Source organism: Henckelia pumila, chromosome 4, assembly GCF_033568475.1.
Source record: "Henckelia pumila isolate YLH828 chromosome 4, ASM3356847v2, whole genome shotgun sequence".
Classification (NCBI taxonomy): domain Eukaryota; kingdom Viridiplantae; phylum Streptophyta; class Magnoliopsida; order Lamiales; family Gesneriaceae; genus Henckelia; species Henckelia pumila.
In genome coordinates, this window is record NC_133123.1 from 130969519 (window position 1) to 130997403 (window position 27885).

Below are 27885 nucleotides of genomic sequence, written 5' to 3' on the forward strand. Positions count from 1 at the left end.
CTGCTCTAGATATTCCTTGCAGTTACGTTTCCAATGACCGGGTTTCTTGCAGTGATGGCAAACATCCTTGGACTTTTCCATGTTTGAAGCCTTTTTCTTGTTCTTCTTCTCGGGTCCGGTTTTCTTGGATGGGGCAGAACGTTTCTTACCCATTGTACTTGGCCCCTTCTTAGCAGAAGAAGAGGAGCCCACCAAGAGAACCGGTTTATCCTTCTTTAAAGTGGCTTCATAAGTTACAAGCATATTGACCATCTCTTCAAGGGAGGCCTCTATCTTGTTCATATTGAAATTCACCACAAAACCGTCAAACGATGAAGGAAGAGAGAGAAGTAATAAGTCCACATTGAGTTCATACTCCAATACCAAATCAAGCGTTACCAACTTCTGAATGAGCCAAATCACGCGTACCCCATGATCACGGACCGAAGTCCCTTCACGCATGCGACACGTCATTAACTCTTTTACAGTAGCGAACCTTTCAGCTCTCGATTGAGCCCCAAAAAGTTCTTTGAGTTGTACGTGAATGTCAGCAGCATTCACGGTATCATCAAATCGCCTCTGGAGTTCATCAGACATCGAAGCTTGCATTTAGCATTTGGCCTTGATATCATGGTCCCACCATTTATCAAGTTTGGCCAACTCTTCCGGACTTATATCAGCTGGTGCTTCCTTCGGAGGATATTTTTTTAACACGTAGAACATCTTCTCCGAGGTCAAGACAATCTTCAACTTACGAAACCATTCCGTATAGTTTGCGCCAGTCAGTTTATTTTGTTCGAGAATAGAGAATAGTGGATTGCGCGAATCATCTTAATGAAATACTGAAAAGAAACAGACAATAATCAGTGATTGTTTAATTAATTTACTAAGACATAAAATAGGCGAAATTTATTTTATGAATCTCACTCCCACTATTTTAACGATTTCACTACCCTCTAGTGAAAACGAGAAACATTTTCTTTAGTGGGAACATGGAGTCCAATTGACAAACTATAGTCCCGAATAATATCAGCCAACCGTAATTTTCAAAAGGTAGAGCCCAATTGCTTCCAAAGCAACCTCCATGTTTTTACCTCATGTCCAATAAGGGCCCAATAATATGACGCCGTTTATTGTGACATGTCAAGATGACCCATCAATATCAAGTTGTGATGGATGGTCGCCATGTGGATCCCCAATAATATGAGCCAATCCCATGGGAGTTCCATCCAACTTACAACATGTGTCGATCCAATGTACAGCTTTCCGACGAACGGGCCCCCCCAATAATATGAGCCGGACCGTATCCGCGGGTAGCATCTCATACATTGATCGTTGATGGAAGGTAGGAACATTTAAACAATATTTAAATTTCCTTTATTTATCTTGATATCAATTTTAAATCATATTTAAAATGAGGGATTTTAATTTTGAAAATTTGTCTTATCATTTAAAATTTGTATGCTTGCGGGATTCATACAATTTAGTCTAAACATGCATACAACGATAATATCATATATTATATTTTAGGATGATCGATTTCATTACTAATCGACCCGTGGTTGCCAATCACGAGTCTAAGTCCAATCCTAGGTGATATGCAAGTATGCAATGCAATCCTATTACATTGTGCTTCCAATTTACATTTCTTCAGTCTTTATTGTCTGCTGGGCCCACCTTCGTCTTCAAATCTTCATCTCCCACTAAGTATAATGTATTTACAATAAATAACTATGACAAGTAGGGGATACATTTTAAGGGGTGGGAACGGGCCATAAACCAGACCCACTTTTATTACATATGACAATTCATATTGGGCCATAAACCAGGCCCATTAATAAATCCAACAACAATAAAAACAAATGTAAATTCCCTAACATACACCTACAAAATTGGTCATGGTAATCGATCATCCTTATCCAATAATATTTAATTCAAAATTAAATTATTGGATAACATGCAATGGAAATTAAATTAAAAAGGATAAAATCATATTCCATATATAAAATCTTATTTTACATACAAAATCATATTTTACCTTTTTATCAAATAAAATCATATTTTACATATAAAATCCAATTTTATACATAAAATCATATTTTACTCAATATTTCCATAAGATCATATCTTATCATCAATTGTACCAAAAATAATTAATTTCATAAAATCTGATTTAACGGATAAAATCTATAAATTTTCCAAAAATTCAAATTTATCTAAAAATCAATTTTAAAATTTTCGGACTCGAACAATTCGATCCGACGCCTCGTGGACCAATCAAAAACAATTTTCGATAGGACCAAAAGTAGAATTTTAACATATTAAAATTTTAATTAAAAATAAAAATTAATTTTCCCGGGCCGCCCGGGACGATCTCGGGCAGCCCGCGCCCCAAAAGGGGGTCGGGCCGGGCCTTGGGCAGCGACGATCGCTGCCCTGGGCAGCGATTGGGCAGCGACGTTTGCTGCCCCGGGTTTGCCCATTAATTTTAAATTTTTTTTTTTAAAATCCTTTTGTTTCAAAAAAAAAACAAGGCTTAAAAATTTTTGTACAATCGATTAATTTAATCGCTTGATCTGAGCAACCTGTCTCTGATACCATTGTTGGAAAACGGTGTTCAGATCAATCAGAATTGATACCCGGTGCAGCGAAAGTTTTAAAATTTTATATGGAACGATTCCATATCATGGGTATCAAAACTTTACGATTAAATTGTGCGTGTAAAAATTAAATAACAATTAAATTTTTACCTTGAATCTCGAAACGAGATTATGGACACCAACAGATAACTCTGCTCTTGTTGTATATCCCAAGAACTGATGGACGAACAATTCTTCAATCAGGTCCACGAACAGAATTCGAATCCCTCTGATAGATTGCACTAGAAAATCTATCAGAAGTTTCTACGAAGAGAATTAACGAATTTGATCCGTTAAACCAGACTGCAAATTCGAAATTCACAGACTGGATTTCAGAGAGAAAAACACAGAGAGGGGGGCGGCCACTCTAGGTCTCAAAACCCTAGTGTTCGAAAATTATGATACTTGTTTTTAATTTCTGCACTGCAATAACTTATTTATAATGTGGGCTGCTAACAGCTTAGGGCCCATTAGTCATAAGTTAAAGCCTGAAGAGCAAAGCCTGCATATTCAGAAATTAATATAAAATTCATCGTGACTCAGATTGATAAACCAATTTCACCAATGTGCACAGAAACCATTTCTGCATCTTTTAAAAGTCAAGATAAATTTTCTGAATCCGAATTCAGTGATTTTCAAAAATGCCCATCCCTATGTCATTTTAGGAAATCTTACTCTTCTACTCTGATATAAGAAGTCCTACTTCTTTGTTCATTAAATTTAACTCTTTAAATTTAACTATCTCAACGGGAATTAGAAATCCATTACTTGTGTGATCCTCAATGGTTCAGGGATATAGCTAGTCGTGGGCTCACAACTCCTTGTGACTCGGAACAACAATTTCCGACTTACCCATCGAATCATGGTAAGAGCGTCTAGCAACATCGCCCCATGATTCCCTAGGTATCACTGATAGTGCCTGCAAGAACCAATAGATTTTGGTTAGCGTACAGTACGGTCCCTTCATCCATATATCCCGATCGAATCAACAACTATTGGTAAATCGAGAGTCGTTCGAGATTCGATAACTATGCAATGCATCTTGAAGATCAAATAGTGACATCGCATGTGCTACTAAGAAACCATTTCATAAAACACATCATGTACTCTGGCCAGAGATTCGTCACACTAATATCTCCTCAGATTGCATAGGATATCCATACTAGCAAGTATGTGGTGAATCCTTGACAACAAAGCATCGACTCCTATATGTGTCGTAACTGTACCCAATCCCGACACCTGATGACCCCAATAGAGTCGGTAAATGAGTCAAAGTACAGTACTAGCATATAGAGTCTCAATGATGTTTCAAGTAGTAAGGACTAATGGTGTACAACCAAAACCGCGGACTTTATCCACTCGATAAGTGATAACCACTTGGAAAGTCCGGATAGGGTAGTTCGATCATTCATCGTATGAATATCCATTTGCATGCTTTGAACATCTCTATGTTCCATACCAATGAAACGTGGTACTCGGCATCGCAAATGCTAGTCTCAATCTCGAGCGATCCTTATCCTTATTAACGGACGGCTCAATCGACTAGGAACTGTTTAGAATATACAGTGACTATAAGATGTGTTTCATGATAGCCATCCCCATGTGCCACCACATCTTACATACACTATAGTATATTCAAGGTCTTCATCTAAACATCTTATAGTATGTCACAACATAATAATATGATAAAATATAAAGTAAATGTCATTATAAAAGTGTAAATTATATTAAACAAAAAATTATTTATACATAGAGTCATAAAAGCTCTTAGCCACAAGTTGGCTCACCGGACACCCACTCTTTCAGACAATTGTGTATAAGTCATAGTCTTGGAGTGGAGTTTTGCAAATTGGTTGTAAAATTCAAAGTTTTCCAGTCAAGGACGGAGTTACATATGGGACCACCTGGGCTGTAGCCCGGGTGGCCCAATATGTTTTTTTAAAAAAATGTGTATTAGTTTTGTGCTAATTTCAAATTAGCCCAGTATCCAATTTAAAAATTAAAGAGCCCATTGTAAAGTTTTGAAAAAATTAAACAGCCTACTCGGTCGAGAGAATGGAACCATCACTCATCATAATGTGGGACGGTATTGTTTTACTCCCACATCACAAATTTCTTTATATATATATATATATATATATATATATATAGTAATTTTCAGCTGCCCAACCATTCCTGCCCAACTCATTCCCGACCACTAAAACTCGCTACTGGGTTTTAGTTGTTTTTTTAAAAAAAAATTTGTATCACTAAAACCCACTACCGGTTTTAGTTGTCGGGGATGAGTTAGGCATCATTGGTTGGGCAGCTGAAAATTTATATATATATATATATATATATATATATATATATAAATGTTATATTTTTAAAAAAAAATTTCCATTTTTCGGGTTCCCCCTCGTTTGGCCTTTTTTAATTCTTTCTTTTTCTATTTTTGGGTTGTTTATTTCTTTTTCCCCCCCTTTTTTATACAATGTTCTTTCTTTTATTTCAACTAACATTATTAAAACTTAAAATATAAAGATAATTAATCAAAAATATGTATTAGATGCATCTCTATTGAAGTTCATGACTTCAAGAGAATATTAGGAATATCAAGTGATGCCTACATTAAATAAGAATACATATTATAATAAAAAATTTCACTTTATATGGATGATATTAAATTTTTAACGTATCATTTTTTCCTAAATATAATTAAAAGTTAAAAAAATTAAAAATTCGATAGCCAAACAATGAAAAATTGGACATGTTAAAGATTAAGAAAATCGAACCTTGTATATATTTTTTTAAAAAAATGAACGGAAGGGAAAAAAAAATGAAGAGAAGAGAAAACAGAATAACCAAACATTTGGAAATTAAAGAGGGAAAAAATGAAAAATGAGTAAAACATAAATAAAAGCGGGAAACAATGAATAAGTATCTTATTAATAGGGGTGGGTTTTCGGTATACCGTATCAATAATATTGGTATGAAAAAAATTCATACCGATACCGATATCAAAATTCTGAAATTTTGGTATGGAAAAAATCCATAGTGATACCGTATAGATACCGAAAAAAATTTCGATATACCAAAAAAATGTCAATATATCGAAAAAATTTCGGTACGGTATCACGAAAAGTCGGTATTTTGACTCGGTATCCCAGCCCTACTTATTAATTGATATGGATAATTTTGGTTTTCGTTAAAATTTTTTTTAGCTTGGGTAGATTTGAAATTCTGGCTCCGCCATTGCTTCTAGTGCTATTATTCTGAGGAGGAAGAAGGGGTGAGTAGGAGTTGTTGAAATCTCCGAACTTTCATAAAAATCTCTCTGTGTCTTTATCATTTTACCTGCATTTTTTCAGTTTTGCATACATATTTGAATTGAACGTTCATAATCCGCACTTTGACATATTTTAACACAATCATTTGTTTGTCACTCTGTATAGACGACAAGATAAGACAAAAATTTAATCACTAAACCGATTAAATTCGAAGTTAATTAGCTTGATTAAAAGCCTTGAAGTATATTTATCCCCCTCTCTACACTCTCAAACCGATCTTATCACCACGATTGTACAAACTCTGTAAAGTAAATAAGAAAAATATTATATTAACACATTACCGTAATACTAATTAATTCCTACCACACGATATACTATTTTCACCAGGACCATCACTGTCGTTTTCTAGTTTTAGAAAAAAATCTTGTTTTAATAAATTTTAAAATTTCAATTTTCTCTCTCCAAACCTACTACCAAGGTTCTAAAAAATGCGAAACGCGCCGAAACGTGAAGGTCAAGTTTCAAGTTTTTCAAGTTTAAACGAGATTACTACGAGTTTAAACGCAAAAAAACGTTTTCAACTTTTATTAAAATTTTAATTATATTAATTCAAATAATAAGTAAAATGATAAAATTACCATAAATTTAATATTAAACGAATAAATTTCAAGTTCTTAAAAACATAAAAGTATTAAAATTATATTAATTAATAGTTTCTTACATATGTATAAAATAATATAATAAAAATAAGCTCATTATCAATTAATAATATGTTTTAAAAAGCGCAAAGAGCATCGAAGTGTGAAAGTAAGCAAGCGTATGTGGTATTAATACAAGCTTAAACGTAAAATTTTAAATATGTAACACAAATTAATTGATTAAATAATGACTAAATATTAATAATTTTAACTAGAATGCATTGATTTTTTGCCAAAGTCTAATTCAATTTATTCTATCATTCATTTTATATCAATTGTCATCAAATACAAATTCAATTTAACTAGACTACTTTAAAATATTAGTATTAATATTCTTCAATATGTACTGCATATACTCATCATTGCTACACTTAACTATCCAAGATTGTACATTTTTTACATTGCTAGCATTACTTTCATGTTCTTTGTTATTAATCAATTTTGGTATTTTAAAAAATTGCACTTAAACGTATTTAATAAAACTTAATATGATCAACATGTGTTTGACCGTTTTTTATCGTTTTTAGCCGAAACGAATTTTTTTACCGTTTTTAGCCGAAACGAGGCTTTTTGGAAAAGTTTCAAGCTTAAACGAGATTAAACGAGGTTTAATCAAATTTTTTAGAACACTGTCTACTATAAACTTATATACATGTACATTGGTTTCTTCTTTGGTGAAGCACCTGCACGACCTCCATGGAAAGATTTTTAACTTAATTTTTTTGATAAAAATAAATGATAGGTGAATAAAAATGAAAAAGTCCCCACTATATTTTTCTTTTTATAATTAATTAAAACTAAATATATTTTTTGTTTAGTTTGACATACTGTTAGATAAACTCGAGTACACAATTATTATATTAGTTTTTCTTATACAACAGGATTTTAATATATATGCTATTAATTAACTTAAAACTTAGGCTAAATGAACAAAAATCAAGCCCCTATCATCAGTTGTTTCAGTTCATGGTTGCTACATTTTGAATTTCCGAAATTTAATTGTATAATCTTGATCAATAATTTTTTTTAAAATAAAAGTATATGATTTGAATTAACTTAATAAGAATTGTATTCACATCATAAAAAAAATTGCAAACAAGTTAGATGTTTGGGAAAATAACAAATTTGGCATGATAATCTAAATGTGATTTGGTCATGTAACTAGTCAAATTTCATTCTTATTCAAATATGAAATAACTTAGCTACTTTCGTAATTTTATTTTCTTTGCTTTGGAAATACCGATGTGACGACGTTTATCACATTAATAATGAATAATGATCGAGGTCAGGTCTCGAAAGCAATATTTTGTGTCACATCAACAATGCATAATAGGCATCGATCACAATGACAAAAGACAAGCCAACGATATCCAATACAACATCAATGTTTTGAGGGAAAAAAAACTAACATTCTAAAAAACACATATTCAATATGATCAAAATCGTTGTTACATCGAAGTATAAACACTCCGTCCTTTTTTTCTCCTTCTCATCACCATAATTGGCGAATTTGTACTTGTAATGAACCAGCCTGCATTTGGTTCGTTTAATTAACTTGAAAGTTGAAAATTGAAAATTAAGTGCCATTCATTTTGAAACTTTCCCCACAAATTGAACGTCATAATCACACTCAACTTGTCAACCAAAAGAAATTATTTAATATAAGATATAAATCACATTCACATGTATCAATTATCATGCAGTACCGACAAGTCAGCCTACTGTTCGAGGTCCAATGAGCAAATTTCCATTAAAAAATATTAGTAATTAATTCCCGATATTTTCCAATACTGCTGCCATTTTTTTAATCTTAAGAAATGAATTTATAATTTATAGGTGAATAAAATTGAAAATTTCATATTTTTTTAATAAATTATTTTTTAAAACATTTATTGCTTCACCGTTATATTAATTTTTTTAAATGACTGATTTAAATTAAAGGCCAATTCTCCATGATTTTAATTAAATAAATTATAATAGATTTGTTTTCCTTTTATAGGATGAACATCATAATGGATTCAATTTTAAGTTTTGGGGAAGAATATTAGAACCTTCCACCTCTCTAAAAAAAAAAAAGAGATTGTATTGTCATCTTTTATTGGTATTTGAGTTGGTGAAGCATGTGAACACTTTTCAATATTAATGTGTTCAACTCTCTCAATCAACACCTAGTTAATTATTAATTGGACAAGTCAGTCGTATAAAGTTTGTGTAATATAGTTTACTTGGCTAACAAACAATATAGGTGACTAATATGACTTACAAGTTACTGTGTTAACCCGTAACTTTCCATTTTCACCATCGTGTGTATATATAAAATCAATAATATCGTTAATTTTATCTATTTCTTCGAGAACATTAAGTAAAAATAAGTTTTTTGTGAGACGATCTCACAGATCTTTATCGTCAATCCTACATATATATATATATTTACAATAAAAAGTAATACTTTTGATATAAAAAATAATATTTTTTCATAAAAGACTCAAGTTAGAGATCCGTCTCATAAAATTGATCCGTTTAGACTATCTCACGTGAATTTTCTTTTTATATTATTTATTTATTTATTTATTTTCTGGGGAAAAATATCAAAATAACAAGAGTCTTATGGGATTTTCACGATTTGGTGGGTAGTGTAATCAATTTTGATATATATATATATATATATATATATATATATATTATAATATAATACAGTAACGTGTATTCAAGAAAAAAAAAATAAAAAAAGAAAAGAAAAAGGGCAACTTGTAGATAACTCCCTAAATCAAACATAACTTTCAATTTACTCCCTATATTTGTCTTTCCGAAAATGCCCTTGTTGTTATTTTAATCATTATTATTTCTTGAATTATCAAATGTGGAATCGAATTCAAAATCTGATTCACTTGATTCATCAAGATAATAAATATTTTCATCGTCGGATGAAAATTCAATTTTTTCTACGGGATAGAATCCAATAGTATATATTTCTTCAAGAAGTTTAATTTTATTTTTCTTTTCGTTTCGTTTTGGACATTCATTCGCATAATGTACTTCTTCGTTGCACAACCAACATGTGCAATTCTTTCCTTTACCCTTTGGCAAGGTGGTTTTTTGTTATCAAATTTTTTATAAAATTTTTTTTTATAAGGTTTTCTGAAGAAATTCTTTTTAATTTTTTTTTTCTTATAGGGAATAAATTTCTTATTAAAAAATTTATAAGGTTTATTAAATTTATTCTGTTTCTGTCGTTTTAAATATTTGTGTGACATGTTTGTTTTGCAACCGTATTTTTTTACTATGAATTTCATTTTGTCACAATAAAGTTTATTGTTTTGTTTGTAGGATTTAGAGATTCTTTTATTTAGTGTTACTTCATGACATTTCTTTGTTATTATGTCTTTGATGAATTTAATAGCTCCTCCTAAAGTTTTAACATAAGGACTAATTAAGAATTCATCTTTACTGTGTATAGGTATATTAGGTATCTTATTAAAGATACTTACTTTATAATGTTCTTTTTTATCAGCATCTATTAATTGATAATAGTTTGTTTCATAATCACAAATAAATTCTTCTAAGTAACATAAATTGCATAATTTAACATTATCTAATATAAAGATTGCTCTATTTTGTTCTATATTCTTAGCTACCAAATTAGCATCATTATTAGAAACTCCTAAAAATTCTTGGTACAAGACATCAACAAATAGTTCGAAATATCGATGTCCTGTCATTCCTTGTGGTAGATTAGTAATTACTAGGTTTTCAGCCCAAGTTTTTACTGCTCCTACCAGTGTCATTTTTATCATCCCATGAGTTAAAACTTGAATATTCTCACTTTTGTCTAATAATGGTGTTAATTGAATTTGTACTGATAGTTCATTTGCCCAATGATCTATCTTTGATTTTCTTTTTTTGGCTGTTGAACAACCTAAATCTAAGATATTCTGTTTCACAAATCCTGATGTTTTTGATTCTCTAAGAATATCTCTAACATCTTTATAAGATCCAGAGTATTGGTCTCTGTTATATTTAAATTCTTCATCATCTCTTCCACCACTACCTTCTACATTCGTTCGTAGATTTAATCGTGGTCTAGAATCATCTTCAGATTCTGATTCTGAAATATTCATATATCTGTATTGTTATGAGTCCTGATGTGAATGATATAATTCTTCTGTATTTACTCCTATTTGTTCAAAATCAGATGAGTCGGTTTCACTAAACATCTCCATACTTATGTTTGCCATAACTAAAGGGATTTTTATACCATGATTCAATTTTGAATGGTGGTTCTTCTTCCATTTTTCTTTTTCCTTTATCTATTGGAAGAACTTCCTTAAGATAGTTTAATATTTCATTACTATGTCTTTTTTGTTCAATTATTAATCTAGTCGTTGCTAAATCAATATATTCTTTGAAATTCTTCTCTAATTCTTGTATTGATAGATTGATCTTATTAATATTATTTTTTAAATCTCCTAGATCTTTTTCTAATTTTATTAAGGACGTCATTGCGATGAGGTTGACTCATTAACAATAGCTTGTTTAATTTTAAGAATATTTTGATTCATGGTTCCAATCTTATCAAGAATATCTTCATCATTTCTAGCAAATGATAATGATCTTCTTGGTACAGACTGTTTTGTGATTTGGAGGTCATCTGAACTCCATCTTTTATAGGGATTTATTTCTTCAATAAATGCTTTTCGAGGGTGTTCAATTCTTGTAATATTTTCAAACATTCTTTCAACAGAAATAGTTGGTTTTGTTGAAATTATTCCTGTTTGAGAATTATTACTTATTGCTAAACCGACAACATAGTTTATATTGATCGGATGGTTTTCTGTTAACATAAGATTATTTCTATAAAAGTAATAATCTAATGTTAAAACATCATTTATGTTTTTATCAAAAAGAGATATATTGTATTGTGGATAAATACAAAATTCATCTTTTTGTAACATAAATTTCCTTCAATTTTTCCAAGGATAGAATCCTCGAGATTACGTATTCTTTTGTCACGAACTGTTATTTCAATTGGTGTATCTATTCCTTCTCGGTAGTGAGCTGATATTATTATTTCAATTCCTCCGATATGAACATATTTTAGTTCAGATCGTTCTTTTTCACTGGCTTTTGCCATGATGGTATTAATATCTTGAGTTGTTAATAACTTCTGAGTATTAGACCTTGATTCGTTATTTATTTTACAAGATCGTTCTTTTGTACGAATCGAATAATAAATTAAATTTTTTCTGGGATTAATAAAATTTGAAATCTTACTTAGTATTCCTGGTTGGTCTATTAGATTTGTTTTTGAATTAGAAAACCCTGTTTTCTGTATTTCAGCAAACTTACTTTGATTGAATATAATATTCAAATTATACTCTTGGTTTTTTTCAGATTCATCGATCTGACTGTTTTGATTTGGAATTGTTACTTTTGTCATTTTAACAGATGATAGAACTTCTTAATTTTCTTAAGGCTATTAAAAGCCTTTTTGTTGAAACTATCTGATCTAATAAATTTTGAAAATCTTCGAAACTATCAATTGAAGATTGACAATTTTTATGATGTTTCAAATTGTTTTCACAATTTTCTATATCAAAATTTATATTTTGAGAATATAAATTAAAGATATTCATTTTTTGTATTTTCATACATTTTCCATTTAGTAAAAATTGTTACTTTTATTATTTTGTTTTTGTTGATCGGATTTCGATAAAAAAGTTTGTTCTTATTCATAACATATTGTTATGTCTTCAATTTCATCGTTTTCAGAAATTTGAATTATCATTTTTCAGTTGCTTAAAAATGTTCTTTTTTATGATTTTTGAAATAAAAGGTTTGGAGATCTTTTATTTTATTCCATAATTGATCTATTTGACGTAAATCTTTTAGTAAGATTATTTTATTAAGATAAATTTTTAATCTCAATATCTAAAGTTAATCCAGGCATTAATAATCTGCTTTATTTAAGCTCTGATACCAGGTTGCGGAATTCTTAAAATTCTTATCAATTTTCTTATTCATAGATTTACAGATCTAATTCATGGATTTACAGATCTGATTTATTTATAACAGATAAATGTTTTCATATTAGTTTGGTTCCATTCATGGGTTATTAATACAAATTTTAGTTGATAAATTGATTCAAATATGGTTAAATCAGAAGTATTTAAACGATATTCATGAAATGTATCATATTCATGATCATCTTCTATTTGGAACCAGTTTTTTATTATCAATCTTCCATTTCTTATAAAGGATGATGACATGATTAATGTATTTTGACTATTTCTTTGAATTAAGGGCTGCAGGAGGTTTAGGAAGGTTATCTTGTTTGAATGAATCTTGGTTTTGAGCAGAGGTCAAATCCTTGCTTTCCCTTAACGATCACTTGATCAACTGGTACTTGCTCTATGGATCTCCAGGTTTACTCTAACCATAAATATTCAATGGTTGGTTTCCAACTTTATCCTCCTTACGCCCTGCTTGTTTAGTTATTAGCCATAAGACTTATTTTGTTTCTGATTTTATGTTTCTTAGTTTCTGATAGTTTTCATACGTCTTGTATGAACCAGATTGTAAGAAACTTTAAGAAGAGAGAGATACTAAAACTTCACTCCTTCTTTTACAGCACAAAACATCTTCTTTTATAGGCGTGGAGAAACGCATACATAATTAAAAATAAAAGAAAAGAGGGGGACCACCCGACACTACATAATGGAAACAGCTCATTTTACATCTGAGTGGATTCCTTTAACATGTGGTGTGGTCCACGATTTCATTTGTTTTTACATTGTGTCACTCTTTGAATCACTGGTGCATTCGGACCATTTCTTTATTGGTTTGTCTTCTTTGACAGCTGGTTTGTCCTCTTTGACATCTGCTTCTTCTGTCTGAATGGGTTGGCAATGTCCACATTTGTGAGTGGAAATCATTGTTCTTAGTCTTTGACATAACATTTGTTGGGTTTCTCGGGTCATGTCAACTCTTGCTTCATAGATTGGAGCTTCGAATTGAGCTAACATGGCTTGTTCTTTCTTTTGGATTGTCTCCTTGTGTCCAGTGGTTAATAAAATTTTACTGGTTGCAAAATTTATTTTAACCTTTGAGTTTCCATCAATCTTTCCTGTCTTTGAGATCATATCAATCAATGTCTTTATTCTTATCTCAGGAAGTGTTGAGATATACATTACTGGTTTCTCTTCATTTGATCCTTCGAATAAGAACTTGTATTTTTGTTTTCGACATTGAATATATACCATTGGTTGATAGAATTTGTTATCATCCCAATCTGGAAGGGTTGAGTGAATACTTAATGTTAATACTGGATCGTCCTTAAAGACTGCTTTCTTGAACTGGATGATACTATTTCTCAACTGATATGGAAATAGTTCTATTTCTTGATTGTTGGGACTGACTTCCAATCCACTTAATAATCCATTTAAAAAGAATCTTGCGACTTCATGCGCTGGAGCACCTTGCAGTGTTCTTGATCTTGATATGCTCTGTGTGTCACAAGTTTGTAGCCAAGATTCTGCAGATGGTTTGGCTATTCTCAAATAGTTTAGTGTTTCAAAGAATTCAGTCTTGAGTTTTTTTTGGAAAATTTGGTTTTTCAAAAATTGGTTTTTGTGGTCGCAGATTGACCATCTTTCTTTCTTTCTTTTCAAGGGCACTTTTAAACGTCCTTTCTTCTTTTTTATTTTTCTCGGTGCTGGCTGTGTCCACCGGTTCTTTTTTCTTTTCTTTTTCTTTGTCAGTGTTGGCTGTGATCACTGACTGTTTCTCTTTTATCTCCATTATTTTGTCGAATGGAGTTGTCATTTTGATTGGTGTTCTTGGTGAGGATGATGATGATGAAGTTATCATCTTTTCTTCTGTCCTTTGAATTTTTCTACTCAAATTCCTTTATTTTAGTTGAAGAATTTGAATTTCTTCATGCAATTCAATCAATTGTTCTTTTAATTGACTTAGTTGCTTCATCTTGATTATACTCTGCACAAGAAAACATATTTATATATATAATGGTTAGTAAAATAACTCTTTTCGTGAGTAATTCAGATAGTTTTATTATGCGTATCATTGCATTTATAAATTCTTTTGCAAGAATTGAATCAATCTTAAATTGATTATTTTACTCAAAGAGTTATTTATGTTTCTGAATATAAATCTCATTTCATTAATTTATATTCCCCATGATTTCTGAGGCATGTTCGGATGCCTGAAAGTCATAAAATAATTCATGTTTTTGAATATAAATCTCATTTCATCAATTATATTCCCCATGCTTTCTGAGGCATGTTCGGATGACTCACAGTCATTTTCTGGATCACTTAGGATCTCCTTTGTTATTCCGTTACTACGGATAGTATAGTTTGGATGAAGTTCTCTGGTTAATGCGTCGGGTAATGAATTATCCGTTCCTTTGACATGTTGGATCTCGAACTGTTAATGGTTCAATTCCAATTGCCATCTAATTAGCCTTGCTGCATTTCTCTCTGCATTTCTTGATATTTTTCTTGTCTTGAAATATGTTAAATTCATATTATCTGTTCTTACTAAAAATGGTTTAGAAATAAGATAAATTTCATAAGTTCTAATTGTGAATATTAAAGCTAATAATTCTTTTTCATTCGAATGATTTTAATTGTGCACCTTGAAAAGTTCCTGATGTATAGTTGCATAATTCTTCATTATTTCTAATAGCTGTTTTAATAAGTTCTTCTAAATTTTTTTCTCCAGTATAAGCTTTTAAACATGCTCCCCAGTATTCATCTGAAGCGTCTGTTTCAATTATTATTATATCTTTATTTGAAAGAAAATATAATTCAGGAAGATTACTAATTATTTTTTTTTAATAGTGTCTATGTAATTAGTATCTTCTTTCGACCATTTCCACTTATAGTCATGTTTAAGTTTTACCTGAAGAGGTTTTCTGATTTCTGCAAGTTTCTTAATGTAATTTTCAGAATAAGTTAATAATCCTAAAAATCTTCTTAATTGATCTTTATCCTTGATTTCACTAGGAAAATCATGAATTTTCTTAAGTATATGCGGTTGTAAACAATGTTTTTCATCTTCTATTTGTAATCCTAAATAATTTATTTTTGTTTTGAATAATTGTGCTTTCTTTTCAGAAAGTATAATTTCATCTTTATGACAAATATCTAAAACTGTCATGAGATCTTTATAATGTTGATCTAATGTTTTTGAATAAATTAATATGTCATCTATATAAACACAACAAAAATCTATATATGATTTAAAAGATTCATCCATATATCTTTGAAAGATACCTGGCACTTGTTTAAGTCCGAAAGGTAATACAGTCCATTGATACTGTCATTTTGGACAACTGAATACTGTAAGTAATTGTGTTTGTGGTTCTAGTTGAATTTGCCAAAATCTTGATTTACAATCTAAACTGGAAAAATATTTCATTTCTCCTATATAAGATAATAAATCATTCTTATTTGGGATATAATATCCATCCATAATTGTTGCTTTATTCATCTTTCGATAATCAATTACCATTCTTTTCTTATCAGTATCTTTCTTACTGACATAAAAGGCTGGTGAAGAGTGTGGACTTTTACTAGGGATGATTATCTTAAGTTTTAATAATTCTTGAACTTTTTTTTCAAATATTTTTACATCATCCATGTTACATCTTCTTGGTGCTTCACTGATTGTGATATTAGGGTCTTTGAGTTTTATTGAAGCAATGAATTGTTTTCTTTTCTTAATTTTGTCCTGAGGATTTTCAGAACATATATCATGAAATTTCTTCATGATTTCTTTTTCAGGATTAATCGTTAAAATATTTTCTATTTTTAGTTCTATTGGATTTGTATTTCGTTTATGAAAATTCTTTGTAAATCCTTCATTTCCTATGCGAAATGCTGTTCGTATTTTGGGAATGTAAATCATTGATGATCATTTGTTTAAAGTTATGTGATCTTCAAATTGTGTAAAGGAAAGATATTCTTTTAAAAAGTTATTTCCTATTATAATGTCCATTCCTGATTCTATTTGATATATAATGAGTATTACAAATTTTGTTTCTTCTATTTCTATTTTTAATTTTTCTGCTACTGTAATAAGCATGATTATTGATCTGTCTCCTATTCGAACTTTTAATCCTTTATCATATTTCTTCCAATAATGATTTGGAAGTATATGTTTGCTTCCTAAACACATACTTGCTCCTGTATCAACATAAGCATGTATATGATATGATTTATGTTCTTTGATTTTAATTTGAATTTTTATATATATACTATTTGGATTAGTTTTGTTTTTATTATCCATTCTCTCATTTTTTTTACTAGATAAGGGTAAAATTGGTATTTAAAAATAAAAGTTTCTCTGGATTTATAAATAAGTTATAAAGTGTTTTAGGGAATAATGGACCATTAACCCAAAGAAAAACTTTCTGTAGACAATAAACTAATCTCATTTTTCTATTTCAAACGATTGATTCAAACAATTGTTGCTTTCTTCTTTGAGTGGGAAGTGCCTGATTCAAACAATAATATTACATATATATTAAAGATGAGCGGCGGCGAGACGACGGAGACGGTGGAGTGGGGACGGTTGAGCCACCTCTTCGTGACCGTGTTTCTGTCGAGTTTCACCACATTTTTGGTGCTTTCGGCGATTGCGGATGTGAACGTGGGAGCAGTATGTGGCAAAGATGAGTGCTCTCTTGCTCTCTACCTCACAGGTTTCCAGCAGGCTGTAAGTACTGTGTGTATAAAAAAAATTTTTTTTTTTTTAAAAAATGAATTTGAATATAATGTATTCTTTAATCGGTGGTAGCTGTATTGTAGATTTCTGGGTTGGGTTCTGTGGTTATGATGCCACTTCTGGGCAAGCTCTCCGATTCCTACGGGAGGAAAAATTTACTCACAATTCCGATGACTCTCGCCATTATTCCACTAGGTACGTACGTATATAATTTTATTTGTTGCTTCAATTTATTTACTCCAAAATAATTAATGGGTTACAAATCAACAGTAATCTTGGCATGGAAGAGGACCAAGAACTGGGTTTATGCATACTACGCCATCAAGACTTTGACTGCCATGGTTTCGGATGGGGGTGTTTTTTGCCTTGCTCTTGGTTATTTGGTAATTTCATATTTTTCCACCTTTTTAAAATTGGGGAAATTGGAATTTTGTTGATTCGTTGCGATTTTGGTTTGTGAGTAGTTGAATTTCAGTTTAGTTCATTTGATTGCAATTTTTGGTTGGTGTATTGATCACATAACCATTGACCAATAATATTGCTGTCTTGATATCGATTATTGATATATTTGGTGTCTGATGATTAAAAAAAAAAACTAAAATTAAAGAAAAAATAAGAGTCTGACTACTTAGAAAAACTAAAATGGTCAACTTAGCTAACAAATTATACAATTTTGCCTTTTGGAATAAAACAAGACAGGGATAATCTGTTGGAATTTGGTTCTATATATATAACAATTATACTATCTAATTCAGTTGAGTAAGATATGTGATTTATAAAACTAACTCAAGATTTATATTGAAGTATGAAATTTGTAAAAACTATGATTCTAATGAATGAATATCATTATTGAGTGCCTTGAAAAGACACCATATTGAATGAACACATTGAAGGATTATAGTCCTTAAATCAAATCTATATAATCTTTTTTTCCATCCAAGAGAGAGGCCAGGTTAAGAATATTCTATAAGAGGGATTATAGTGAGAAACTGTGATTGCTCCTACAAAGAATTTAATGAGATTTGGTTGTAGAGGGCTTCGTCCAAACAAATTTGGTATCATGGATTCCGATATGTTTTACATCAATTATTGATGATTTGATATGAATGTTTATTTAAATATCCTTGTTGTGTTTAGGAAATCTAAAGTTTAACATAATCTTGTACTTCTTAAGGAAAATACAAGTTTAATTCTAGTAGCTAGTTAATTTTTCTCACATTATAAATTGGAATGGAATGCACAAAAAAGTTTTGATGAAAGGAATGGGATTGTTTAATTCAGGCAGACAGTGTAGCAGACGTGAAGCGCGTGGGAGTATTTTCTGTACTGTATGGAGTAATGTACGCTGCCAATATATTCTCTACCTTAGCCGCTCGCTTCCTCTCCATTGCTCATATATTTCAGGTCTAGTACTCTACATATATACATACCTTAATTTTCTCATGCATACATATATATATATATATATATATATATATATATATATATGCATCTTAATTAACTATATACATATATATATGTGAGTGTGTATAATTCGCGCGCAGTTTGGAGCATTTGTATCCATTGCAGCACTGGTGTACATGAGAATCTTTCTCAAGAACGATTCGAGTAGTAGTACTAGTGCTACCGCCATAGAGCGACCATTGATGTCGGATGAGAATGTTACAGAAAATCCTACCAAAGTAGGAATTCCCTCGGCAAAGGACGTATTTCGTTTGCTCAACACCAGGTACATGAAGGATTCATGAAGACAGTTTTTTTTATATATTTAAAATTTTAGTAGGTATATATGTAGCTAGTGAATTCTTACTTGCATGTTTTGAATTATCGCAGCTCCATATTTGCACTTGCTGCATGTGTAGCCTTCTTCACCAGCCTTGCTGATTCTGCGTCTTCTAATTTCTTAACGGTACCTAACTCGATCCTTTTCGACCCTTTTTACTGCATCGATCTGCTCTATGCAACTAGCTGCAGTTTCATCCATCCAATGCATGTCTCATGTAAGAAAATGTTGTCATTATATTTACATTGGTTGAAACCCCTCCAATATACAACATCCAAGAAGAAGAATATATTTATATATCCAATGTTCTCAAAGAAAAAGTATTATATCCAATAGTTGCATATTAAGGTAGTGTTTGGAAATGCAGAATAGGATAGATAGGAAACGAGAACGTTAAGAAGTCGATGTAAAATTTTTGAACCTTGGGAAAAGTTTGGTGGGAATATATATATATATATATATGCATGTGAATTATATTCCTAAAAATGGATCGAGGAATTAAAAAATTAGAAAAAACTGCAATTTTGGTTATGTATGTTTGTCACTTTGTGCTTTCGGTCCTCTATGTTTTCATATGTTTTTAGTCCTGCATGTTTCGATTTTTGGTAATTTTAGTTTTTTTTTTTTCGAAAAATGCTTACGTGACGCTATACACGTCAACTCCACATCAGCACTGCATTGGTGCCACGTCAAAAAAAGGCTAAAATTATCCCAAAAAAATAACGGAGTAAAACTGAAATGTGAAAGGTTTTGTAACCTCCATGCTTTTTATTTTAATTTGATCATATTGTCAGTCAATTTACGATCATATATAGCCCATGCCACTAATTTGCAATTTATTCATTAATATTAGTAGACTAAATTCATAAATTTCATCGGAGCACTGACGTGACGCTGAAAATGATATGATGTTGCACCAGAAAATAACAATGTGACACCAACATTATTTACATGAGGCCAAAATATATTGGTGAGTGTCCAACAGCACATTAACACTGTGTAAAAGGACTAAAAAAAATTTGAAAACCAAAAGAATATTAGAAGACTAAAACATGAATTGACTAGGGGTGGCAAAAATTCCCGAAATCCCGACTTTTCCCGAATCCCATCCCATTCTCGTTCCGAAAAAATTTCAACTCGAAATATTTCCGACCCGAACTTTCGGAATTTTTCCATTCCGATTAATATCGGGTGCGGGATCGGGAATAAAACCTTATCCCGACGGGATTTTCGACTCGTTCCGAAATAATATAATAATATATTTTATTAATAACTTTATTATATAATAAACTAAATATTATTAGGTTTCAACTCATATAACACTTAATTGTAGACTTAATTCGCATAATTTTTATTGTTGGGACGATCAAATTGTAAATCACGAAATGTCATTTTATTTTTGTGTATTTTTTTAAAAAATTAAATTAATAATTTAATTAATTCATATTTATAATTATCTAATTAGAACAAATATGTAGAACAAAACTCAAGAGATTAATTTGACAATCTATTTAACAAAATTTATTTAGTAATTGTATCCGAACATTTTTTTAACAATTATTCGATACATTTTTTCTCTTAACAAAACTTTGAAACATTATCCGAAATATTTTAATATTATATGTTTTAAGTTGAATATTTATTTTTATTTATAAATATAAGTTTTTAAATAGTATATTTAATAAAATTATCACATTTTTTTTATTTTTTGAACGAAATCTTGAATGAGAGTGGGTTTTCGGTATACCGTATAAAAAATATTGGCATGAAAAAAATTCATACCGATACCGATATCGAAATTCTGAAATGTTGGTATGGAAAAAATCCATATTGGTACCGTATAGATACTGAAAAAAAATTCAATATACCAAAAAAATATCTATATTTTGAAAAAAGTTCGGTACGGTATCCCGAAAAGTCGGTATTTTAGCTCGGTATCCCAACCCTAATCTTGAACATGAAAAAAAATTCGGGATTTTCTCTCCCTGCCCGACGGGATCCCGAATAGATGGGTCCCGAAATGTTTCGTGTACGGGATCGGAAGAAAAAAAAAAGTTTTCCGATTCTTTTTGGGACGGGAGTTAGGTAGGGGGTTTACGGAACGGGTCCCAACCATATTGCACCCCTAGAATTGACCGAAAATATAACAAAAAATGGAATGACTAAAAATGTGATTTTCTCGACCTTCTATTGATTTCAATGGCATAGACTATATACTACGCTCCTTTTTAGTTCTTTCGGAATGGAAATTGTAATACCGCAATCCCACATATTCAAAATGAATATATAATTAACATATATTTAAGAGGTTATAATGATGTGACATCGAAAAATGCTGACGTGACATCGAAAAATGATGACATGATATCGAAAATGCTGACATGTCAAGCTGCCAAATCAGCAATTGTACAAAAATACCGAAAATTAAAAGTTAGAGTATCAAAGCCAGATATTGAAAAGTTAATGAACCAAATTCAAAAAATAAACAATTTAATAAGGAAAAAAAACATTTTCCCTAAAAGATATCAAGGTATTTTTAGGAAATAGGTTTTCTTTCTAAATTGGTTTATGTTGCAGTATTTCTGGAAAGTGAAATTCAGCTTCAACAAGGACCAAATTGCAATTGTATTCCTCATCCAAAACACCGCTGCAGCGATATCAAATGTATCTTCGTAATTCTTATTATTTTAAAAACGAATATTATATATGTATATATTGTTCGTGTTAAATAAGAAATGATATAAATATTTTCAGGTATTTTGCATGCCTATAGTGGGACCTCTTGTTGGAGAATCCACATTGCTGTGTTTCGCACTGCTTGATGCATTCTTATGTGTAAGTATAACTTCAATCTTTTTACTCCAAAAATCTCTACTTTATAATGTCTGAAATTAAAGAATATATTTGGATTTGTGTATTTTGCAGATGTTGTTGAACAGCATAGCATGGTCAACTTGGGTGAGATCATATTATTATATTTTAATATATTCAGATGTTAATTAATATATATATTTTTATATATATATATATAAAATTAAATATTAATATTATGTGGTTGTAGGTGCCTGGTGCTGCTATGAGCCTTGCCATGTTCTTCACTATATGGGCCTCTAGTGTGAGTTGCACAATTAACTAAATTTATATCTGAGTAGTACAGTACTAACTACTACGTGCATATATATACACACATTATATTATACATCTCTCGATTTATATATAATTTAATTATACCTAATCAATTCCAGTTAAAGAGCATTGTTTCAAAAGAAGTTGGGTCCAGTGACCAGGTTAGTGATTAATTAGTTGAAATTTAGTGTAATCTTTAATTTTCATTATATTGTAAGTAAATCTTTATAATTATATATAACACCATTGTGATATATATATGTATATAACATGCACAAAATGAATAATTTAATTTCCTCCTATAATTTGAAGTAACATTTCAATTTGACTATATATTTTTTAGGAAAAATTGCAAATTTAGTTCTGTATGTTTGTCACTTTGCGATTTTGGTCCTCTATGTTTTCACATTTCAGTTTTAGTCCTGCATGTTTTGATTTTTAGCAATTTCGGTCCTTTTTATTCGAAAATGCTTACGTGGAACTGTACACGTCAGCTCCACATCAGCACTGAATTGGTGCCACGTCAGCGCCACGTCGGAAAAAGGACTAAAATTGCCAAAAAAATAAAGATAGCGGACTAAAACTTAAATCTGAAAATATAAAGGACTGAAATCGCAAAGTGACAAATATACTGGACTAAAAAAGCTATTTTCCCTATTTTTTATATATATATAGGGGATTACACAAGGGTGTATCATGGGCATAACATCATTGGCCAACACCATTTCTCCATTAATTTTCAGTCCTTTGACAGGTAATATATATCACACATTATATTTGTCCATTAATATCTGCAGACAGTGAATTAATTCCTAATTAGCTTCAATCAAAATTATAATATTTCTAATTTCCGGGCCAGCTTTATTTCTATCTGAGAAACCTCCGTTCCATTTCCCCGGGTTCAGCATGCTGTGCATCGGATTTGTTTATGTAAGAAAATCCCATGCAAATTTTATTGCATTACATGATCTAACATTAATGGAACAATTAATATTATTAATTAATAATTTGCAGCTGATAGGTTTGATTCTAAGTGTGATGATAAAGCTGACTCCTTTTTCCTTTTCTCGAGTAAGCAAATCCGATCGGCAAAATTGTGCGTGAGAAAGATGAATTTATATATCATTTTACACCACAACCGCCTTTTGATTTTGTTAGTTTCCATTCACATAAATTGATGTGATTTTATTCTAATATTTTTTTATCTACTTATGATTTCAGTCTGTTAATTAAGGTATATATATAATATATATTCATATCGTGTAAATCTCATTCTATTAATTACAATTATATTTTGTAAATTGACTTTGATCATGTTATAAATTAAATCGTCAAAGTTCGGTATTTATTTTCAAATTTAGTCATTTTTTCCCGATATGCCATACATGATTGATATATATGTTCGTTGCCACGTCAGTACTTCGTCTATTTTTTGTTCAAATGAAAAAAAAAAATCTTTTTGTTTTGTTTTATTTTTATTCGAGTGGATTTTAAGATTTGTACGTCGTGCTACCAATTCGAGATAGTAGTGTTGTAACTTATGAGATTAATTATTTATAAACATGAACATCGTAGCATGATATTATCATATCTATATTATTATTATTATTATATAATAATGCATCAACCTTTTAGATAATTTGTCCATACGTATTTCACTTCGAAGGGTATCCGGATAAGTTCTAGATAATATCTCAATTCACAATCAATTCGTATAATCTAATCATATATAGTGCTAAAAAATGTCTCAATGCAAAGAATCAATTATATCAAAAATATTGAATGGTTTCCAAGAAATTCACAAACACAGCTAACAAATGTAAGCTCAAAAGGGAAACAAATTAAAAAGGTGTGTTTAATCAATAAGCATAAGCCCAAGGAAAATCATCTCAATGCATATTTGTGCTTGTAAAAACCTATCTTCATGTCGACTTAAGATCACAGAGCATGTAGATATTTATTTGTCTATTCAGATTCACCAAATCCACACAACCGTTTTCTAATTAAGTATTAAAATTGGCATACGGTTATGGGTGAAATGCATGAAGATGTATAAAAATTTTGGAACCCTCTTAGTTGTCTGACTTGCCTTTCTCATCATTGGCTACATCAACATTTTTTTCACAACTTTGACACAATAAACAAATTTTTTTTTTCAAAAAATAAAATAAAATAAAATAAAAGCAACTAACCAAAGGAACTGCCTTGAAAGGAATTTTTATTCCTTGTTATTCTCGACTGCATATTATTTAATTTTGCTTTCTAGACAAGTTAAGAGTATTGGTAAATATATTATGTATATTTCCAAAATCTTGAAAAATATATTTTTCATGCTTAATTATATCTTGATAAGGTATTTAATAGATATATTATTGGTTGATATTATCAAGATATGATATGATTTGATTTGATAGAGTTTTATTTCTACATATAATTGTTTTCTTATTCTTATAGACTCTATCTAAGAAAACCTTCTAACCTTGGGTTCCAATCTATAAAAGAAAGATTTCTATGCACAAGAAGAAAAGACCTTCAGACGTCGACTTCCAGAGCATCTACTGAAGAATTCCATTCGTGAAGTTGAAGGTTTCTGAAGACGTTTTGCAATCATTGTTATTGCTTGTTCCCGTGTTGTCGTTAGTGTTGAAGACATCAGAGACAACACTGTGGGAACTGTGTTGTTCGAAGATTTTTTGTGTTCTTCAAATTTAGGCTACGAGAGTTGCATCTGAATTGTTTTTACTCTGATTTATTTAGGATGCAAATTTGATTTCTCAACTTGTTGAGAAATTTAGGATTTAATGATTTTTCGTAAAATCACTAGTATTACTTTGTAAGACAGATCTTATTTTTTCTAGTGATATTTAGCCCTAAGGCACCCGCACGAGTTTTTATAATCGTGCAAAATTATTTACTTGTGCAAAATTTATTTACGCTTTAATTTCCGTTGCACTGTGTTTTCGTTGGTGTTACAACACCAAGTATAACACTGCCTGTCTTTACATAACAAACCACGTACACCGTTTCTTTCATGCCTCACAATCATGCATGCAATAATAAATAAAACAAACAAAGAAAATCAAATAAACCCCCCAAACAATCAAACAGTGCATTGTCCTCAATGTGCTAAAGAAATATAAGCGAAGGACTACACGTACCCCGGACAACGACCGTCAGTGGTCATCGACATCCTCATCACCAGACTCCTCGTGTGGTGTAGGCTACTGCATCTTTGGCGGAATATACAGAGGTGGCCACTATGGATGGGGTGGGAAAAGGAATGGTAGAGGAGGATCAAGGAAACTACTGGGCTAAGACTGATGAGAAGTCCATCATGAAGCCCGTGAAAACGTCGGATTGGAGGCGGAATTCATACATTTCTCGTCGTTGCTCTCTTACTTCGTGTTCCAGAAATGTCACTCGATTCGTCAATATCCTTGAAGTATCTTGAGGCTGTTGTCTTGCACTTTCTTTTTGATATGTCGGTGTTGGTTTTGTATTGTATAGTTCAATGGTGTATCTCGGCTTCAATAATTTTTCATTGTCATCCCAATTAGGGAGTGTTTGCTATAGATTATGCTTTTGTAGAAGTGATTAAATTTATAGATTGTAAAAAAGTGAAGAGAAATCAAATGTTGGTAGTGCTTGAAAACAAAAGTGAAAATCTAAAAATCAAAGTTGAGTAGTGTTCGGTAAATAAGTGATTATAGTCATTTTATAACTAACATTTTTAATAGAATCACTTTTGGAGAATCATAATCACCATATGACTAATTTTTAGATTTCAATTAAGTTAAATATAAGCTAACACATAATATAGGCATATTTTTTTTTTGAAATAATATAGGTATAAGAAACACACAAAACTGATTTTTTTAAGCTAAAATCTAACAATCACTTTTTTTAATTAGTGATTACAAACACACCCTTAATAACACCCGCTTGCGTATTGACACAGATCAATAATCAGTGAAGGGTGTAGGAGACCGCTAGTGGTGATAACGGTCACCATTCCCAAAATGGAGTCTTGAACAATCCGTCTCAAGTCGACGATATCAGAGCCGTCAGGTTCATAATCCGGTTGGGATTCCTTAGAAAATTTTTGACCTTTTCTCATCGTGGGCCAAAAGGCCAATGCAGTCTCCGAAACGATCCCACGAACAAAATTCAACGCGAAATCCAATTTCGTGATGAACTAACTCTCATTTCGGCAAAACTCAATCTTTTAGACCTCCGAAATCGCATTTTTGCCGTTTTAGAAAAGATTTGGAACACTTATAACTTTTTATAGAGAACTCGAAATCCAATTCCGTCAATTGTGTCACGATCCTCACAGTCGATATTTTCCGATCAAGTAAAAATCTCAAAAGTTTCTATTTTTGGAAAATTTTTCCGAAAAATCCCGTATCGTTTGAAACTGTTCATGTTACGTTGATTTTATTATTTCTTATATTTGTTCTATATTCTAAGCTTTTCCATTTGTTTTCTTTCAGAATGGCGCCAAGCTTCCCTCGTACCCGTGCTCATGCTATCTTTTGCATGCGGCAGCTTGTCATTAATAACCAAAAGCATAGGATCACCCGACTTTGTGTTAAAGTTGTTGGTGCTAGGTACGAGCAGTAGGAGTGGGAGAAAAGGGCGAACAAATACTTTTATGAGTTGGAACAAGTGAGGGGTGATAACATATACCTACAAGACGACATTGACCTCAATCATTTTCGAGAGGAGGCTCTGCGCAACCAGGTGATTGAGTCTGAAAAGGAGCATAAGAAGACGAAGGAAAAGATGGAGGCATCTGAAATGGATCATAAGCGGACAAAAGAGAGGTTAGAGGCATCTCAGGATACCATAGTAGAGCTCTCCGATGTTTTTAGCCACTTGACCAAACAAGTGGAGCATGAGAAGCGCATGAGGCAGCAATCCTGTGCCGAACAGGTGCAGAGTCGTCAATAGATGCAAGATCGCATCCAACAGTTGGAAGCTCAAGTCTAGCAGTTTCAGAATTCAGTGGCGACCTTGAACAATCAAAATTCCACCCTGCTTCATGCCATCAATCAAATGAAAGAACAAGATTCCGAGGAGGAACCCGAGGAGGATCCATAGGAGGATTCCGAGGAGTTAGAGATTGAGGAGGACCCCGTGGAAGCCGCAGGAGATGGAGAGATTATAGATCTGGATTAGGAGAGATGCCTTACTTTTCGAACTGATTGTTACTCTATTCCGTTTTTTTTTCATTGTTCTTGATTCAGTTGTTTTGATTTCCAACAAAATTGTCATTTTGAAATTCGATAAATAATATTTTTCTTATTCATGTGTCCAACTTGTCGATTATGTTTCTCATCCATATCTCTATTAGAATCTTAGAAACTTTACGCATTTGTAGGTGATAAGTGCAATTTATGCACTTAATTTATATATGATTTGACTTGGCTTTTGTAATGTTTTGAGTGGATTTTATGCGTATTAGTTGTTGTTTTTGTGAGATGCAAGTATTAGAAGAAAAGTAGCGAAAAGAAGGGGAATGATGAATTATGGAGCAGCAACTTCAGAAACTTACTGGGAATTTTGTATAAATCCAAATCCGATCTCCACCGTTCATAATATATTTTAGGATGTTTTAAAGCTTCTGTCAAAATTTCAGCTTG

The 27885-nt window shown here is 31.2% G+C and overlaps 1 protein-coding gene across 1 annotated transcript; it reads left to right on the top strand.

The window, feature by feature from the left end:
- The first annotated feature begins 17136 nt into the window (after positions 1 to 17136).
- LOC140861756 (uncharacterized) lies at positions 17137 to 27193 on the top strand. The gene is made up of 18 exons (XM_073264770.1): positions 17137 to 17322; positions 17415 to 17526; positions 17602 to 17714; positions 18613 to 18735; positions 18876 to 19060; positions 19165 to 19240; positions 21692 to 21778; positions 21869 to 21949; positions 22040 to 22072; positions 22176 to 22229; positions 22360 to 22401; positions 22916 to 22994; positions 23100 to 23170; positions 23255 to 23311; positions 25461 to 25682; positions 26223 to 26308; positions 26734 to 26791; positions 26864 to 27193. Exons 1-18 carry the CDS (start codon positions 17137 to 17139, stop codon positions 27191 to 27193), a joined length of 1995 nt encoding a protein of 664 aa, XP_073120871.1.
- Positions 27194 to 27885: the final 692 nt, after the last annotated feature.

Excerpts from the sequence above, each read along its gene's own strand:
- LOC140861756 (XM_073264770.1), top strand. The coding sequence starts at position 17,137 with ATGAGCGGCGGCGAGACGACGGAGACGGTGGAGTGGGGACGGTTGAGC. Across the intron at positions 19,241-21,691 it reads CGTCTTCTAATTTCTTAACG|TATTTCTGGAAAGTGAAATT; the intron begins GTACCTAACTCG and ends TTTATGTTGCAG. Across the intron at positions 22,402-22,915 it reads AAGTTGGGTCCAGTGACCAG|GGGATTACACAAGGGTGTAT; the intron begins GTTAGTGATTAA and ends ATATATATATAG.